Below are 20371 nucleotides of genomic sequence, written 5' to 3'. Positions count from 1 at the left end.
CAAATACAATACATATGCATGATATCAACTCACTAGCAGCTAGACTTGTACCTAAAGGTTTGCCTTTAGTTCTTCACCGCAGAGCTCATAATACAAGACTACCATGATTCAAACAGAAAATTGAGCCACAATATAGAATCATCTCAGTACAAAGTATTTATTGTGAAAACACAAAGTTTGGAGAATTGTGCAGCACATCAAACTGAAATGACAGTGATTCAAGGGATTCAATCACTTCCCTGAATAATTCTCACAAGGATGTGTTTGGACAGAGAGAGCGAGAGAGGTGTTAGTGCAGGCACATACATGCTGCCCTTTGAAATAACACTTGTTTCACATACCTGGTGAATAGCTAAACAGGCTAAACAGCGCCAGTGCATGCACACACACATGCTCGTGCTTTCAAATAACAATTATATCATATACCTGGGGAACAGCTAAACAGTATCACTCTCAGTGGGAAATTATCTTATTCAGGGTAAGAAAATTAATTTACAGCTCTAAATCTCAGTAAGCAGAGGTGTTGCTGTGCAACTTCTGACAACGTATGAAAACATGACTTCCTAGATTTACATTCCACCTAGAATATGAAGACAACACTGTCATGAACTCTGGATTTCTGGTTCTGTGCGACACACTCGGAAATCCACATCAAGTTCCTGATCTCTTGCTCCCTCAACCTCACGTATGCAAAGAAAACTCCATAATGGAACTGCAAGATAAAACATTACATCAAGGCTTGTCTGTTTAATTTATTTCTTTATTTATTCACCTTGGGAGAAGAGTTCTCCCTCTATCTCTTGTTCTCTCACTTTTATACATACGTATACACATATGTATTCATGTGCAGATATGTATTTATGTAGCAAGTGTGTATGCATGTATGTAGTCAAGAAGATGAAAACAGAAAAAGAAAACTTGACGTCAAAGAGCAAGTCTAGTCAAGTTGTGTTGCGTTTTCATTTTGAATACATTTCAGACATCCTCACTCATGACTAAACTGATTCAGGAGAATCATGATGATTCAGCCAACCAGTTGCGTTAGGTCTTACATTTTGTAAACAGCCAAGACTTGCATCATATAATCTTGGTTCAGTCAACAGTAAAACAGGATTAATCAGGTCAAGTACAACAAAAAAGTGCATTCGGAATGGCACTTATAAACATGGAACAGGAACCTAAGTTTATAACCAAGGCAACTATATCTCACGGACTCAAATCAATCTCATCACCAAACTGTCAGGTTTAGATCTTCATTTTTTCTAATGTAGATAGCTGATAATAGTCGGAATATCTTTCTGTTAAGGTGTGTGTAGCGGAATTGGTTAAATTTTAGGTAAAAACATCTAGTTACCCAATGCTGATTGACATCACATCTTGAAGCAATGCTAATGAATGACCAGGCTGTTTATGTTCATCTAGCTGAATTTGGTTGAATTGACGAGTGTTCTATAGACTTGTCACCTTGAACTGATTCCTAGGCTGAGGTTGAAACTCATATATTTCAATGCCAACGTTGAATGGTCAGTGTGCTTGAGTCAACGCAGAATCTTTACCTGTTGTTCAAATGCCAAACAGAGCCTCTTCACCTCTTCCTCATAAAAGGCTTTATCAAGCATTTGGCTCTCCCCATATGAGATCTTAGAAAAGATGGACTGATACGGTGGATACTTCTCCATTACAGTACGAACCTGCAACAAACACCACAGCAGATACAGATTGAAATGTGGTTGGATCTTGGTCCAGATTGTGTAGCCAATAGAATGTGAATCCCTATGAGGGTCACCTCCTATAGTGTAATGTATGGGGGGGGGGGGGGGGGGGGGGGGGGGGAAGGTTCCTGTTGGATCCAGTAAAGTTGTTTGGACCATCTAGATACAGATGCAGCGTTTTTGTTTCTGGACCTAGTTAAATCAAGAGAGCATGGCACTATGGCTCAAAGCCACGCCTTCCATAGGAAAAGTTACAGAATCTTTACCTGGTCAATATCCTCGCAGACGGCAAGCTCTTCATGGCCATAAGGGTACCTTTCAAGCACAAGAATACCGTAATTAGATTATGGAACAAATCAAAGTGACACAAAATCTCAAGAATAGCACCAGCTGAATCTTACAGTAAACCAAAATTGGAATAAAGTTTACGACGGTCATCTCTTGTCAATTCAGTGCCGATACTGCAATGATAAAAGTAGAATAAAAGAAGTCATGAAAACTGCTAGCAGACTCCGAATCACATTAGCAAAGGCAATAAGCCAAAACTAGCATTACCTAACAGAGGACATGAAGTGAAGCAGACAAGAATTTAATAGCTTCATTTACAGAGGTTGGTGTTTGCAAATTTTATAAATAAAAATACCCACACACACACACACAATATATATAGTACTGTCTACTAGGATTCATTTTTATTTATGAGTATGTGCAGTTAACTACCTGTTTATTGTGATGTTCACTGCTCTTCTATCAGCCTCGAATGCTAAAAGGTCAGACATGATCTCAGCTGTCGCTCCACCTAATTTCTGTTCATGACATTTCTTTTTACTTGGCAATCAGAGAGAGAGAGAGAGAGAGAGAGAGAGAGAGAGAGAGAGAGAGAGAGAGAGAGACCTTACAGAACCTATAGAAATCCTCAAGGTAAGCCTTGTAAAGTGTATTTCTCATTATCTCAATGTTCATATCATCCAAGTCCTACAAAATAAACAAAAAGGTTTAAAGCATAAGGGAGAGCATTTTACTTGCTCATGAGATTGTTGATTCCATTGTTAGTGGCAGAGCCAGCGGCCTTATGCTCGAAGATGGACCTCTATAAAGCATATGACAAGGTCAATTGGAAATTCCTGAAGAACCCCCTTAAGGAAAGCTCCCAGACTCCAAGAGATAATGCGAGTTAAAATACCTTGCATTTGGTTCACCATAACTTTTAATCAAAGTAACTCTCCGTTTTCGCTAAAAGGGAAATGAGGAAAGATGGCCGGATTAGCACCTGCAGATTAGGAGCTCTCACCGCACATCGTTCCTGCTGATTCTATACTTTAGGCTATTTTGTTTTAATCATTCCGTTCTCTATATCTTTTCAAAATTTTGGGAATTTTAAAAAACACACCTAAAGATTTGGCAATAATAAAAACCACACCCAAGTTTTTTACTGTTAAAAACACACCTAAATTTATGTCCTGTTAATCAGAAACACACTTACGGAAATTTAACTAGGGTTATCATTAACCCAAGATGAGTTAATAGGATAAAGTTACTGATTTACCCTCAAAACAATAAATTTTTTTTGGAAAAAATGTTCAAAACACACCTAAAGAATAGACTTAACTTTCAGTAATTACAACACACATTTAATGGCAACTTTGATGGAAAGAAACCCCAAGTTATCTATTTTTCATGATTAACTGAAAAAATTCATGTTTTTAACAATATTGAAACTTGTGTGTGTGTGTGTGTTTGATTATCACCCAAAATGCAGGTGTGTTTAGAAGATTTCCCTAAAAATTTCACAACTGTAATGGTTCCTGATGCTCGCTCATCGCCATTTCTTAATGAAAGTTACCTTTTTCCCTCAAAAAATGCAAGCATCATTTTTACTTTTTCATAGTAATAAATGTAAGAACAGCAGACTTTTGTTAAGTATCTACTGAGAAACTAACATGCAGAACTGTGGACATAAGCAGATAATTAAGTGGCATAGTGTAAGCATCTACTCACAAAAGAAATTCATATTTTTTAAGTACCAGGAGACACAATTGATACCTCTGAAGTGATGCATTCAGAAAAATAGGGAGCCAATGGTGTATCAACAAGAACCAATCTATAAAGGTCCCGCATATTCTGAGCAACCGCAAGGCTAGCAATACTGGAAGAGATATACACTGTTCTTAGATTACTCTAAATATAAGGGAGAAAAGAGAAGGCAACAAACAGTTCCAGTTTTGGTAGTCCTTTATTTCTATAGAATACAATTAGTACCTGTCGAACATGCCCAGAGGATGGCATTTTTCTAACAATTCATGAACATCTCTCTCATGCAAGGTTCCCGTCACAATAAGGACCACATTGTCAATCATGTGACCATACCTGAAATGATTAAGAGACAAGTTTGCTTCCTCTTAACTCTAACAAATGTCAATAAATTGCAAAACAAACAAAAAAACATTTCTAATATAGTTTTTTTTCAGATGAGAAGCAGACTGGCTATCAATTAACCATCAAAAGCATTTTGACAAGATGGCCCCACTTTAGAACAATATCACAGATCAACCTAGTCCAACTGCAAGACGATATTGCATGAACAACCTGACCAAACCTGGTGATTCAGCCAGAGTTCTGAGCTATGTCACATGGGTGTGGGTGTGGGTGCGGGTGCGGGTGCGGGTGCGGGGATTCGGCACTTCCAAAAAACCCGGGTGTGGGGGTGCGGCAGGGGCAAAAATGTAATATATATATATATATATATATATATATATATATATATATATATATATATATATATATATATATATATATATATATATATATATATATATATATATATATATATATATATATATAAGGGGGTCCGGGGGTTCCCCCGGCACAGGTCCCGCACCCATTTCATAGGGAAAAATTTAAAAAAAAAATCCAAAAAAAATGAACCGAAATGACCCTGGGTGCGGTCAACGCACCTAGGGTCGGGTTGACCGCACCCGGTGCCGCACCCGCACCCGCGTCGACGCGGGTGCGGCACCCTGCTAGCCGAATCCCTGTTACATAGGTTCTGAGAAACTTGGGAAGCAGCTTATCCCAACTTGCATTGATTCAACATAGGGCTCACATGACATAAGATCATAAATGCATTAAGTTGGATCCATACAATATAATCAGCAATTTGACAGGACATACGTGATATACTCTAGGAAGGTTGATAATGGCTGTGTGGCTTGGCATAACATGTGTTTGTAATCATCCACCAGCTTCAGCGTGCATTTCTCCACAACAGTAGTTGTGTGCAATGGGGAGGGTTCTGCAAGAATCCATTAACATCATTTTGAGAAAAGAAACCATCACCATTATCTAGATGACCATATAAACACATCAGAAAAATCTTTCACTGCAAACAATTTAGGGTTGTGTCAAACATATGCTTTTGAAAACTTAACAAGGACCCATATTTTTTAACCTTTCTGATCGTACATATTAAAAAGATGATGAAGTCCAAAACCAGACTCCACCAAGTCAGGAGCTGTATTGACTCTAACTTCATGCATACACTAACATTGTTTTGGGAGGCATATCTGTTAAAATCTCTGACAATTGTGTCGATATATATCCTGTGGAAAGAAATTGGCATGATTCAACTTATCTGGGGTTATACTACTATAAAGTAGGACATCACTGTTAAAATACATGTATTTATACATACATATATATATATATATATATGTATGTATATATATATATATATGTATTATACCCGATAGGGGTATTTCTATCTTTTTACATAGTTGTTTTAGAAACAACTATTTATTATTTAGGTTAGTTTATTTTACTTTATTTTTGTATTTTCCTTTTTATTTTTTGTTTTTTATTTCATGCAAAAGGGGCCCCACATAGAACCGTTGGGGGTTCCCAACAACTCTATGGGGAGCCCCCAATGGTGCTCCTTTTGAGTCCTCCTCTTGTGTATAAATAAGGGTCTCTCCCCCTTGTATTCTTTAAGCCTTAGAGCTCCTCTCTAATAATCTTCTTTGTTATTTTTATGCGTTGCCTTTTAAAGGCTTGTTGTATTGTCCTATAGCGGACTTCTCTCTTATCTCTCTCTTGTATTTGTCCATTGTAGGACATTGTGAATGCTTTAAGCATTCTTTGTATTTCCGCATACTTCGTTACATGGCATCAGATCTATACGGATCTTGAAGCTAAAGTTGTGACATCACTCTTCTACTTGCTACTCATATCTCATTCACAATGGAATTAAAGATCGACTTATCCTTCAAACTCAATGGAAAGAACTACGTGATGTGGGCATCCGTAATGGAGAATAATCTCAAAAGAAAAAAACTTTGGGGTTATGTAATGGGTTCTACTCCGGAACCCCAATTAAAGCTCACCAAGATAGAAGGAAGTCAAGAGAAGGCTCTTGAGGGAGATGCTCGCCTTAAGGCCATTGAAGAGCACCAAAGAAAGGTGGAGGATTGAGAGAGCAACCATGCAAAGATTTTGGTTCATGAATAATGTAGAGCTCAAGGTATGTGCAAATATTGCTAAATTTCGTAGAGCCAATGAGGATTGGGTTTTTTATGAAAGGTATGTACATCCAAAAAGATCTTGCAAGGGTATACTTATTGCAAGAGAAAGTAAGAACTACTAAGCAAGGAGATTTGAGCATTCAAGATTATTATAGTACTCTAAATCGTCTATGGGATGAGTTGGTTTTTTATAGCCTAAATGGGTGGCTATGGAAGATGTAAAGCTTAGACAAAAATAAATGTAACAAAAAAATTTGTTTCAATTTCTATTCGGGCTTCGTTCCGAATTTGAACAAGCAAGGTCTTCTCTTCTATATAGATCCACTTTTCCTCCTTTAGAAGATGTCATTGCCGAAATTACTCAAGAAGAAACTCAGCTTGGCATGAGTAAAAGTATAACTGAAGTGCTTGTCGTGTCTAAGCTCGGCAATAATGTTAAAACATACAAACAACCCAACTTTGGAAAACAAGAAAACTATAATGGAGGTAGAAAGATGATTGTTTGTCATCATTGCTATGAGTCGGGTCATATTAAGTCTGCTTGCCCAAAATTAAGTGAAACTTTCAAGCCTAAGGTTGCTTCCGTCGAAGAATCAACAACAAAAGAAGATGAAGGCAAGAGTGAAGATCTCAAAGAAACTCTTGGACAAATATCCATAGCTCTCCAACAAATATTCAAAACTACCTCCTCAACATCGGGTGCCGCCATTGCCTCTACATCGCCACCCAGTACATATTCTTGAATCTTAGATTCTGGGGCATCTTTTCATATGACTCCTCATGAAAATGCTTTAACTGATGTATGCATCAATTCAAAATTATTGTGTTTCTACGGCCGATGAAACTTTTCTAAAAATTAAAGGAATAGGAACACTAGATTCTAAAATTTCTCAAAATCTTTTTATTTCAAAAATAAGAGTAGTTCCAAAATTAAATTTAAACCCCTTTTCGGTTTCCCAAATTGCCGACCATGGATATGAAGTATCTTTCTCATCTAATGGTTGCTTTGTGCAGGATCTCCAGTCCGAAAAGCAGATTGGGCAAGGCCATAGGAAAGGAGACCTCTACTCTATGGATCATTTGACTCTTCCGACAAACTCTTTTTGTACTTATGGCCAAGATAAAAGACATCCAAGTTATTCTAAAATGTATCTTTGTCCTTTTGGAAACAAATTTTGTAAAGAAAAATATATAAATTGTAAAGATTGTATTTTTGGAAAAATGAATTCTATTTCATTTCCAACTAAAACTTTTATTTCAACAAGACCTTTTGAATTGGTGCACTCGGATATTTGGGGTTCATCTTCGGTTATATCTAAAGGTGGTTATTGATATAACATAACATCCCTTAATGACTTTACTAGATATGTGTGGATTTATTTCCTTAATCTTAAATCAGAAGTTCTTTCTTTCTTTAAAGAATTTTACATGAAAGTTCAAAATCAATTTCAAAGTAGCATATCCATTCTTAGATCTGATTCAGGTGGAGAACCTATCCAATGATTTTTAAGATTTCTTAAAGCAAAATGAAATTTGTTATCAAAGATCATGTCCTAGAACTCCACAACAAAATAGACTAGCAGAAATAAAACATAAGCATATTATAGAAACCGCTAGAACATTACTTGTTTCCAAAAATATTCTTAAGAATTTTTTAGCCGAAGCCGTTTTAACTTCCACATATTTAATAAATCGTATGCCATCATCAAATTTGAAAAATATCTCTCCTTATGAAAAACTTTTTAAATTTGCTCCTGATTTCAATCGCCTTCGTATTTTTTGTTGCAAGTACTTTGTCATCTTGCATAAAAGAGATAAGTTGTCTCCAAAAGCGTTTGAATGCGTTTTCCTTAGATATGGTGAAAATAAAAAATGATATAAATGCTTTGATTACAAAAATAATAAACTTTATGTTTCAAAAGATAAGACATTCTTAGAAGATGAAAATAGTTTTGAAAAACTTGATAATAAAGAAGAAATTGACTATATGTTTTTGTATGATCTTTCCTCAACGGAAGATATGCATGTTGATTCTTCGAATCATTTTGAAGTTACAGATGATACACATCATGAAGTATCTAATATTGAAACATCACAAAGTAGTGATGACACAATTGATAAAAATCCTCATGTTTATACCCGGCGTGAACAAGATAAACCTATTAGTGCTCTAGAAAAATATTCTCAAAATAATGAAAAAATAGGTTTGTGTCATATGAATCGCTTACACCGAATTATAGAGCGTGTCTAGTAACTTTGCATTCATATCATGAGCCCGCACATTATCATCAAGCAAAAAATATACCTCATTAGATTAAAACCTTGAAAATTGAACTAGATGCTCTAAAAAAGAACAACTTGAGAAATAGTTAAACTTCCTCTAAACAAAAGACCTATTGGATGTCAATGGCTCTTTAAAGTTAAAACTAAGAGTGATGGATCTTTAGAACGATACAAAACAAGATTAGTTGCTAAAGGATATTCACAAGAATATGGTATTGATTATGAGAAAACCTTTGAGCCTGTAGCAAGAATGACTAGTGTTAGAACCTTAATAGCTATAACATCAACTAAAAAATGGTTGATATATCAATTAGACGTGAAAAATGCTTTCCTTAATAGAAAATTAAACGAAGAAATAGATATGGATCCTCCGTCGGGGTTTAACATTGGACAAGGTCAAACTCGTAAACTTTTAAAAGCATTATATGTTCTTAAGCAAACTCCCAAAGCTTGGTATGATAGAATTAGTGATGTTATGACTAAACTGGGTTTTCGTTCATGCTATACTGACACTGCTCTCTTTGTGAAAAGTGCAGGAACTAGTATTGTTGTTCTTTTACTTTATGTTGATGATATGATTATTACAGGAAATGATCAAGTTGGTATTGGTAATATTAAAAACATGTTAAAAGATAGCTTTGATATGTCTGATTTAGGATTCCTAAAATACTTCCTAGAAATTAAAATTGCATATTTTCCTCAATAATATATACTTTCACAAATGAAGCTTGTTGCAGATATATGTACTAAATCTGGAATTTCAGATGACAAGGTGGAGACTCCTGAAATGATCAATGCAAAATTAAGACTGGAGGATGGGTTCTTCTACAAGATCTCACACCCTACAGACAACTTATTGGTTCTCTCACTTATCTGTTCATTATCAGACCAGATATTGCGCGTGTTCACTCGGCTAGCCAGTTTCAGCATGCTCCTACAACTGTGCACATGAGTGTCGTGCTACGGATCATCAGATACATTAAAAACACCATCACTAAAGGGTTATTTATATCCTCATCCTCCTCATTAAATTTACTTGTTTATACTGATGTTGATTGGGAAGGTAACCCTAACGATAGAATCTCAACTATTGATTTTTGTATTTTTTTTAGGAGATTCCTTAATTGCATGGAGATGCAAGAAGTAACAGAAAGTCTCGTTGTCTTCTACTGAAGCTGAATACAGAGCTATGGCAACTACTACAATGGAACTTGTTTGGATTCGAAGTCTTCTCAAAGATATAGGTGTTGACATCCCTGCTTCTTCGAAGCTATGTTGCGACAACAAAAATGCAATTTATATCGCCAGCAATCACACATTCCATGAGTGCAGCAAACATATAAAGATGGACTGCCACTATGTTTGTGATGAATATCTAAGAGAAACAGTTGGCCTACCATATGTCACATCAGAATATTAGTTGGCGGACTTTTTCACTAAAGCTCTTCCTGCTCCCCGTTTCATTTTTCTCCTTAGCAAACTTTCGGTCATCTCTACGTAAAGTTTGAAGGGGGGTGTTAAAATATATATATATATATATATATATATATATATATATATATATATATATATAAACCTAATAGGGGTATTTTTGTCTTTTTACATAGTTGTTTTAGAAACAACTATTTATTATTTAGGTTAGCTTATTTTATTTTATTTTTGTATTTTCCTTTTTATTTTTTATTTTTTTATTTCACACAAAAGGGGCCCCATATAGAGCTGTTGGGGGCTCCCAACGACTCTATGGGGAGCCCCCAATGGTGCTCCTTTTGAGTCCTCTTGTATTCTTTAAGCCTTAGAGCTCCTCTCTAATAAACTTCTTGTTATTTTTATGTGTCGCCTTTTAAAGGCTTGTTCTATTGTCCCATAGTAGGACATTGTGAATGCTTTAAGCATTCTTTGTATTTCGGCGTACTTCATTACAATCACTACAAAGAATAAACCAACAGTAGGCAATAAAGGAGCCAGCCATAATGACAACCAACTTGTTGATGGAGTATCCAAATGTGGGCCAGACCACACTGCTTGATGAGTCTCAACCAGAGTCAGTCAACAATCCCCTCAACACATTCTTACTTCACAGTTCCTGACTGTATTCTTGACACTCTCAACTGCAGGCCATGTCACATGGATACAGATGGAACAATGTGGATAAGCTTAGTACAGAACAACAATTCTAAAAAATCAGGATACAAGCACACAACTTTACACATATAGATGTGTGTGTTAACTCATCTCTCTCTCTCTCTCTCTCTCTCTCTCTCTCTCTCTCTCTATATATATATATATATATATATATATAAGGGTTATTATTTGGTGCCTTTGAAGGCACCAAATTATATGGAATTATTGAGCTAAAAATCATAGGTTCAAGCTTTATCAACGCAATCTGACCACATAGATGTGTTCAAGAAGGTTAGTTTACTAAGGATCAAGCCTTGGATCGTGTTATTTCAATCCAAAAATATGATTTTTGAGTCATGAAATTTTAGTGCATTGTAGACCGTTCATTTTTTAAGCCCCTAAGAAACCTGCTTATGTGTCACAATCATATGATTCAAAACTCATTTCCCACTAAACAAACAATGTAGATCACATCCATAAGATTTAATTTACAAAAAAAAAAACTAAAACGTATGATTTTCAGCTCAATAGTTCCATATAATTTGGTGCCTTCAACGGCACCAAATATTAACCCTATATATATACATATATCTTAACCTAGAGCAATAAAACAAAATATCATCTCAAGTGCAAACTCTTGAACAGAAAATCTAAATTTCTAAATCATAAGTTCATAACTAAAAGCTCTTGAACAGCAAGTGTCTCGTAGCCTAGCATCTTATAGCCCTACAGGAAAAGGCAACCTGTGCTCTCTCTCTCTCTCTCTCTCTCTCTCTCTCTCTCTCTCTCTCTCTCTCAAGTTATACTAAAACAATACAAAATAAACGAAAAAGAAGCATAAGGATTTCAATAAGAGGCAGCAGTCTGGCTGAAGTTAATCAAAACAAAATCCAACCTGGAGTACGAAACAGATTAGAACCAACTAGAAATGTCCAAGTGTTATTTTGTTGTTATTTCCACATTCATCCATGCCCTTACTGGCCTTCACCTTTCTGTATCTTTAAATCACTTCTTCATAGGGATGGCAGTGGACCGGGGGGAAGCGAGGATATGTCTGAACCCACCCCGTTTGGGGCGGGGATGGAGGACATGAAATGGGGAATGGACCGGGGATGGAGGTGAAAATAAAAATCCGTGCGGGGATGGACTTACACTTTCCCCTGCCCCGCCCCACCCCCGATCTCCATTAGTAAAATTACTAAAATACCCTTAGTTATTTAATAAAATTACATATAACTCCTATATATATTCCTAATACTAAATTTCTAACCCTAAAGCCTAAAACGACCCTTTCTGCTTCTTCAGTTCTCCTTCCTCTACTTCCGGTCGTCGTGATCGACCCTTTCGGCCTCCTCTCAAGGCTCCTTATGCCACTCTGTGTGACAACTCGACCCTCTCGGTGGCTCGGCCTCTCCTTCTCCTCCTTCTAACGAATGCAACAATAGGAGAGATGTGGGAATGGGGACAGGGACGGCGACAGGGACAAAACGGGGGTGGGGGCGGGAACGGTAGATTTGAGACAGGTTGTTTTAATAAAAACAACTTTTACAATATGTGAAAAGACCAAAATACCCCTATCGGGTATTTTGGAGTAAATATATATATATATATATATATATATATATATATATATATATATATATATTTATATTTAACAAGACTTCAATAATCAATTTCGTAAATCAAATGAGCTACCTCAGATCTCCTTGTGTAGAGGGAGCTAAAATTGAGTTCTAATTAATCCAAATTTCATTTAATTAAGAAAAGTCAATAACCCATCTAAGCTAGAACTCCTACTCTATTAAGAACTTCACGCTAATTAACTGAACTAATTAAGCACTCCTAATTAAAAGCTATCTAATTCATCTTCTAGAAGGGTGGACATCCTTTAGGACTCTCTGAATTCACGCCCCCACATGTGACCCCCTCCCCCCCCTCCTCTCGTAATTGCCTTGCCTCTTGGTGACGCCACCTGTCTGGCTTCTCTTCTGTTTCACTGGGACTCTGAGCAATTATCCTTTCCTTAATTAGAGAGGTCACCTCAACTGCCACATCGCCACCCTGGGACCCACACACTGTTGGTCGACCCACGTGGGTGTCTAGAGGTGGCGTCTGGATCCTGGGCACTGGATTTGGATCCTTTTCCATTATTTGGAGCGTAACAACATCCTCCAACCTTTTGAACTTGACTCCCAACTTGAGGCAACATAAAACATCCCACCTATAAAATTGATAGGGGTGTAATCCCTCTTTACAATTGCAAAGAAAATGTCACACTTTTTTGAAAGTTAATATGACCACCTTAAGAACCTTATAAGAGAGTATTCTGTGAAACTCCAAGCTCCACAATACATGTCTAATCTTACCTAATTTACCAGCATATGGTGATAACTTTACATTCCAATAACTAACCTTTGTACTGATCTCTTTGCACCGATCTCTCTCTAAGATTACCAAAGAAGAGGCAATCATAGGTATTTAAATGGAAAGATACCATTGTACCAGTTACACAAAGAAGAGACAGTTAGGGGGCTTGTACTTAGAATTGGATGCTTGGTAGGAGATGCATTGGTGGCAATGATGAGGGATTTGTGAGCTTTCATTCTTGCATGTTTCTCAAATTCTGCAAACCTTGAGTTCTAATAAGGAACCTTCTTGACCTCCATAAAAAACAAAGCATCCTGAGCAAAAAAGACGTGGGTGTCTTGGACAACAATGATGCTGACAGGCATCCTACACTTCCCAAACTTTATTGCTTTAAGGGCCGTTGTAAGGACAGCTTTTGTCTGCCTAATCTTGCTCTGAGATTATTTTCTGATTGTGTTTACAAACATGGAGATCAAGTGATATGTAAAGACAAGCCCCCCGACTGGCTTGTAACTCAAGCTTGATGTATTTCTTATCATTTACAGTAATAAAAGGAGGGGGCCTTTATCTCACAGAGTGGTTATCCAGGAAAAAAAAACTTATTATCTTGAAATTTAAATATTGCAAGTCATTGACTACTATAAAGCCTTCTAGAATAGTAAAAAGATCATGATGGATATGTTATGTTAGATATACTCTTCATTTTTTGTGTTTGTGTAAACCAAGGGTCCTACCATTCTAGTTGGGGAGAATAAATCCCATTACAAAACAAAGTTTGATAACAAGAAAGGACCAAATAAAGAGCAAGTTAGAAGCTTGGTAGTGTTGATAAACTGATAAATAGGGATTTTTTTTAATGACTTATTGCACATCATGCAGAAACTTGACACAAGATATATATGAAGTAGGGATGGCAATGGGGCGGGTGCAGGGGACAAGGTCCGTAACGCCCCAAATTTCAAACTTGCGAACCTTTTCAGAAAAACAGGCAAGAAACTAGAAATATCTTTTTCCTTCAGAGTTTGTTTATGAAATCAGCAGAAGATTCTTCTTTTGTTAAATCAGAAGGCAAGCTGACAACTTTGGGCACGTTAGCTAAAAGAACCAAAACTCACAAAATTCGGGTATCCTAAGGGAAATCCGATACAAACCCAAAGCGTCCAAGACGCGAGCTAAGAGCAAGAAGAAGAAGCCTTGAAGCCATCTTGCAATCGTGTCATCGCCCGTAGTGTACCTAATCATCACCTGTACCTATAGAATGGGTTAGTTTCGCGAAAAACTAGTAGGTGCACAAGAGACTACAAGAAACAGAATTAAGTACATTTAATTCAGTATGTTACGCAGTTTCAAGCAGATATGCAGTTAAACAGGTAAGCAATGCAAGCAGGTGAATAGTGCAAACGCGTAAGTAGTACAAGCGAGTCAGCAGTACAAACGCGTAAGCAGTGCAAATGCGTAAGTAGTGCAAACAGTAAGCAGTTCAAAGCAAGTAAGCAGTTTAAAGCAAGTAAGCAGTTCAAAGCAAGTAAGCAGTGCAACTGACCAACGCAGCATATGATCCATTTGATCGTAAGCTGTGAACTACTACGCAACAAGCTTGTTCTCGTTCCTAGAACGAGGTCTCTGCATCTAATCACCATCAGGACATCGTTTGTCACTCACTACTTCTAACAAACACTTTGTCCTAAACAACCTTAATTTATTCTCATCTCTCAAAACCTTACGCGCCAACTGCCACCTGTTAAGACTCACTAAGGCGTCATACTTTCTCAGAAAAGCTCACCCTTCCGTAGAAGGTCCAAAACATAATCACTAACTCAAATCGCTAACGATCGGATTCTCACATCTGAGTCATGCATGTAATCACGCTAAAACAGAAAGCTGAAACTATGAATTCATAGTTGGCTATCACACACAATCTCAGGAGATCGTCACAGCTCACCATAATAACTTTTTATGGTAAGCAAAAACACAAGATCCACGTCGGATCGTTCAGTTCGAGAGATATACGACCTGACAAGGAATTACCGCCCTAGAGGGTATACCTGATCTTGGACCATACACTTCCTCACAGGAGTTCACCGACTTCGTGGTTACCCGTTCGTGGACAGTGTACATCCTCACAGAGATTCTACCGCTCTAGCCGGGTCACCTGATCTTGATCATACATACCCCCACAGCGAAACCTTTGGGAAGCGGGTCCCCAACAAATGTCATATCCAATGAAAATCATTGTGATACATGCATCAACACAAATGACCGTTCTCAGGGTCGATAGCCACTAATACAAACAACAAGATCAACGCCGAATCACCTTGTCCGGGAAATGTATAACCTCACAAGGAATTCCGCCCTAGATGGTATACCTGGTCTTGGACCATACACTTCCTCACAGGAGTTCACCGCATTTGCGGCTACCCGTTCGTGAACAGTGTACATCCTCACAGAGAATCTACCACTCTAGCCGGGTACCTGGTCTTGATCATACACGCCCTCGCAGATAATCCCTTGGAGATCAGGTCCTCGACAGACGCCCTACTCAGTGATACATGCATCATTAATCGACTGCTCTGAACCATTGACCGCCTCGGGGTCAGTAGCCACAATATGGGCACAAGCATGCATATCAGCAATATGCATCGTATCACTTCACATAGAAGCATATAGTCCTACGCATCGTGTTATTGCCACGAAGAACATTACAATCCTCAAATAGGACCTCAAAGCATGCATAAACGACACATGAGAACACACAGATATGGCAATCCAGTTGATTCTATGGACGAAGAGTAACTAACTCTACCCGTCAGCCAAACAAAACAACTGAATAAGACGAGCACTCATAACAATGCTCGTAAAACATACAATTACCATCAAATGGCTCAGTCCATCAACAAGTAATTAAATTAATCGTAAGGCATAAACCATTGCATCACAAGCCATTCATAAGCAATCATACGGCAGCAGTTATATCACAATATGTAAGCAACTTATAAGACAAGCGGTCACATCAATCCTAGTTGCCACCAGTTCGTAGAGTACGAGTTGTATGCAATCACATCAATCATAAGAGATGCAAACCAACAAGTGCTACGCTACAATAAGCACCAAACAGTTCGACCAAGGGATAAAGCAAGTCACATGCTAATATGTAGCAACTGGCATAATGCTATTATTATAAGCATTTAACTAGTATGAGAAGCTCCTTATTACTCCGCAAAGAACTGCGTAAGCAGTTTAACCAACTAAAGTAACGCCTTGACAGGCGTGCACAACTCGACGAGTAGCATACTGAACTACCGAGCAAGCAAGCGAATTAGTAGTGCAAGCGAATCAGTAGTGTAAGTGAATCAGTAGTGCAAGCGAATCTCACGACCCAACGACCAGTGTGAACAAACCTTATGTTTCGATAATTACTGGTCTGCGGGTACGCGCAGGCAAAACGTAGAAACAACTGAGACTAGTTTGGGCGTCTGTTATTCTATGTATTTTCAATAACCCGAATACTAGTTGAGTTCGCTCCAAAGGGACGGCTTTAGCCGAGAGAGGATTCCCCAAAAGAGGCTGTGCCACGAATGCATCCAACTTCTGCAGAAGTGTTGAGCTAACTATTGTAGCCCCTTTTCCCTAACTCCAATGACTGGGGAGGCCGGATCGTTGCCCATGGGGTGGTTGTTAACAACCTGTCCATTGGAGTTTGTACCGCTCTATCCTCTCCCTTGACAGACACATAGAAACGAATAAGTACGTTAGGGGTTGCTTAACTAACGACTCATTCTATGCTGTGGTCTTTAAACCACTCGAGCATCTTGCCTGTGAAGGCGAATGTGAGGCCATTTATGTGATTATAGCATTTAGCATTGTTCGAGGTCGCACGACCGTCTCATCCGATCATCGCAGTACTAGACGTGTCGTGCATGACTACAAGTACTCTAGGATGAAGGGGGTATAGCTCCTCAATAGAAGCCTCAACGGGAGTGTTTCACAAAGATGTAAAATTTATCAACTTTACTTTATCTTTTGAAACAAGAGTACCTTATGCCAACATTATGCATGTGATTATCTCGAATCACCTCTACTATCGGGGTATCTACATGTCTCGCATGACTCGATACCGGCCTCGATAGACGGGATACGGGTTTCTCAACAGAACACCCGCTAAGAAGTTCGCTCGAACCCCCAATTCGGGATCACCTGGGATAAGCCAAAAAGACGAGCAGAACCAGTCAGTCACATCTTTCCAAATGCTTCGATTTGGAGCAGTCTTTAATGCTTTTGCGCAGCTCCCTAAAATCTCAAGTCGACTCTGCAGGACTGTGCACACGAAGAGCCAGGATCTTTGCGAGGTATCCCTCTCCTTAGACGAGGATGTGTCGCTCGCTCCCGACTGAACTATTGTCGCAAGAGGGAGAGTGGTAAATGCCCCTTGCATCCTCCACGAGGATGCCTTTAAGGCATATGCAAAGAGCAAGAACCTGCACGTCATTTGCAATAGCAAGGCAATACCAATACGTATGCAAAAGCAAGAGCCTAGGCGCAAAGCGCGACGGCAAAGTAAAGGCGGTAAGCAGAATTGCAATGCAAACCCTCGGCACAACGCGCAGCGGCAAGTAAAAAACTGTAAGCAGGAGTGCAACGCAGAACCTTTGCGCGATGCGCGACGACAAAGTAAAGACTGTAAGAAGGAATGCAACGCAGAACCTTTGCGCGATGCGCGACGGCAAAGTAAAAGACAAGGATCGCGAAACCGCGTCCTTGAGTTAAATGCATACTCGTATAAATATATATATTTCTATATATATATATATATATATATATATATATATATATATATATATTTAATGGTCCCTTTTTAGTTGATTGAACTTAATTCAATTGTTCAAGTCTTTTGTGCAATCTTCCCCTACCTTTGGGAGTTGCAAGCTTGCTGCCGTCTGCAAGTGTAAGCGATGGATGGCTCAAGTCGCGGAGCGCGAGCGGGATCCGTCGTACGAGCTGCAAAAATGACGATCTTAGCAAGCCAACACCAAAAATAGAAGGTCAGGGGCACTGTCGTTGTCCTGACATAAGGAAGCAGAGGCAGGGGCATCGTGCCCTTGCGCACCTGCTATAAGCGCAAAAAACAGGGGCAGGGGCAGGGGCAGGGGCTGCGAGTCCCTGCTGACTTGCTGTCAGCGGACTCCGAGGAAGCAGGGGGTTGCACCCCTGCCCTCATAAAGCGAGGGCAGGCAGGGTTGCGCCCCTGCCTGATAAAGTAGAAGAGAGGCAAGGTCAAAGCCCCTGCCTGTCAACAACGAATGGAGGCCTGCCTGATGCCAGGGAAAAGCGAGGTGAGGGGGCTTGCCCAGGCCAGCCGAAAAACAGCGAAGGCAGGGGCGATGCCCTTGCCTAACGAGAAAAAAGGCACAGGGAGGGCTCGGCCCCCTCCCCTGCCGCAACAAGGAGCAGGGAGGGGCTCGACCCCCTCCCCTGTCAAAACAAAGAGCAGGGAGGGGGCTCAGCCCCTCCCCTGCCGTAACAAGAATCAGGGAGGGGCTCGACCCCCTCCCCTGTCAACACAAAAAGCAGGGAGGGGGCTCAGCCCCTCCCCTGTCATAACACGAAGCAGGGAGGGGGCTCAGCCCCTCCCTTGCCATGATAGGGAGCAAGGAGGGGCTCAGCCCCTCCCCTGCCACAAGGGGATGCAGGGAGGAGGGGCTCGACCCCTCGCCTGACATAACAGAAGCAGGGAGGGGTCGTGCCCCTCCCCTGCCGAACAGAGGGAACAGAGAGGAGGGGGGTGAGCCCCTCCTCTGTCGTAACATGAGGCAGGGAGGAGGGCTCGGCCCCTCCCTTGCCGTAACAAAGAGAACAGAGAGGAGGGGGGGCGAGCCCCTCCTCTGCCGAAAGAACCACGAAGAGGCAGGGGCTCCGTCCCTGTCAAGAAATCCACAAAATGCAGGGGAGCAGAAGCCCCTGCCGACAAGGTGGGCCGACACAGGGAGCTCCGCTCCCTTCCGGCGAAACAAGAGGGACAGGGGGAGCGAAGCCCCCTGTCGACACAGCAAGTGACAGGGGGCGGAGCCCCCTGCTGACGAATGGCGACGACAGGGGGCTCTGCCCCCCTGTCAGTCGACCCAAAGAGAGAGACAAGGGGGGAGTCCCCCTGCCGACGACAGGGGGCTCAGCCCCCCTATCGGCCGATCCTGAGAAAGGCAGGGGGGTAACCCCCTGCCGATGAGAGGCGACGGCAGGGGGCTCTGCCCCCCTGTCGGCCGACCCCTCCCACGAACGAGGGGAAAGAGGGAGAGAGTCGGTCGGGGGAAAGAGACCGAGAGAGGAAGAAGGGGGGCGGGGGTTCTCTTTGAAACCCCTTCCTCACTGTCTTCAAAACACGGGAGGCGGTGCCTCCATTTGGGTCCGGGTCGGGTCCGGGTCTGACCCGAATCCAAACTTAATTTTTTTTCACTCCGGTTATGACAAGGTCTCCATCCCCGCCCCGTCTCAACATGGATTATTTTTTGTTTTTTGTTTTTTATCATAAAGGAGACCTTGGGGGGGGGGCACTATTGGAGTCGTTGGGGTCCCCAACGGTCATATTTATGACCGTTGGGGCTCCCAATGTCTCCATATGTGGGATCCCTAAGGCCTCCCTCTCTCCTTTTTGTTGTATATATAAGGGGTGTTCCCCACTCCTTTTTGTATCTTTCCCCTCATTCTTTGTAGAGTTTTTTACACTCTCTTAATAAAATTATTTCTTTTTAGCCTTTTGGCATTACCCTTTTGTGGGTTAATGTAATTGCACTTTATGTGCATGTGAGTTCCCCTTAGTGGGTTTGTGTATTTGCACTTTATGTGCGTGTGATTTAGTGTCCTTTATTGGATCTTCAAGTGTTATCACTTGTTATTTGTATTTTCGCCTATTTCCGATTGTGATCAAGCTATTTCTTCTGGTGCATCGAGAAGCATGTCATTCAAAAATTGTGAAGGTGGTGAAGTACTCGTTACATCTCCTTTCTTCTCTTCTCCTTGGATTTACTCGGTATGAATTTTACATTTCTTAAGTATTCTTTGTTCTATTTAGCTCATGCATTATGCATGAAAAAAACATCTATTTTCTTTATCATTATACATATATATATATAACTTATTTTCTTTATCATTATATATATATATAATTATATATATAGTATTATATATATATATATATATATATATATATATTTATGTTATGTCTTTTAAATTAAAATAAAAACAAAATGTATGATTTGAAATTTTAAAATGGTATTTTTATCATCATTGAACTCATGTTTCTTATCTCTTCTGCTTATCTTAAGAAAACTAGATATACGTATCATGTTTAAATCTTGAAAATTTTCAAAACTTGCT

The 20371-nt window shown here is 39.8% G+C and overlaps 1 protein-coding gene across 1 annotated transcript in view; it reads right to left on the bottom strand.

The window, feature by feature from the left end:
* Positions 1–318: 318 nt before the first annotated feature.
* Positions 319–20371, bottom strand: part of LOC149843098 (putative V-type proton ATPase subunit d) — a 38085-nt gene continuing 18032 nt past the window's right edge. Inside the window, exons 2-10 of the mRNA XM_089999598.1 lie at positions 4884–5004; positions 3972–4079; positions 3756–3858; positions 2607–2687; positions 2433–2518; positions 2114–2173; positions 1979–2027; positions 1557–1691; positions 319–712 (exon numbers count right to left, since the gene is read on the bottom strand). Coding sequence (XP_089855724.1) covers positions 581–712; positions 1557–1691; positions 1979–2027; positions 2114–2173; positions 2433–2518; positions 2607–2687; positions 3756–3858; positions 3972–4079; positions 4884–5004 — 875 coding nt within the window. The 3' untranslated portion in view covers positions 319–580. The remainder of the gene's footprint in view (positions 713–1556; positions 1692–1978; positions 2028–2113; positions 2174–2432; positions 2519–2606; positions 2688–3755; positions 3859–3971; positions 4080–4883; positions 5005–20371) is intronic.

Source organism: Nuphar pumila, chromosome 3, assembly GCF_984573655.1.
Source record: "Nuphar pumila chromosome 3, dmNupPumi1.hap1.1, whole genome shotgun sequence".
Classification (NCBI taxonomy): domain Eukaryota; kingdom Viridiplantae; phylum Streptophyta; class Magnoliopsida; order Nymphaeales; family Nymphaeaceae; genus Nuphar; species Nuphar pumila.
The sequence above is the reverse complement of the archived record's forward strand: the minus strand, read 5'-3'. Positions and strand labels throughout refer to the sequence as shown.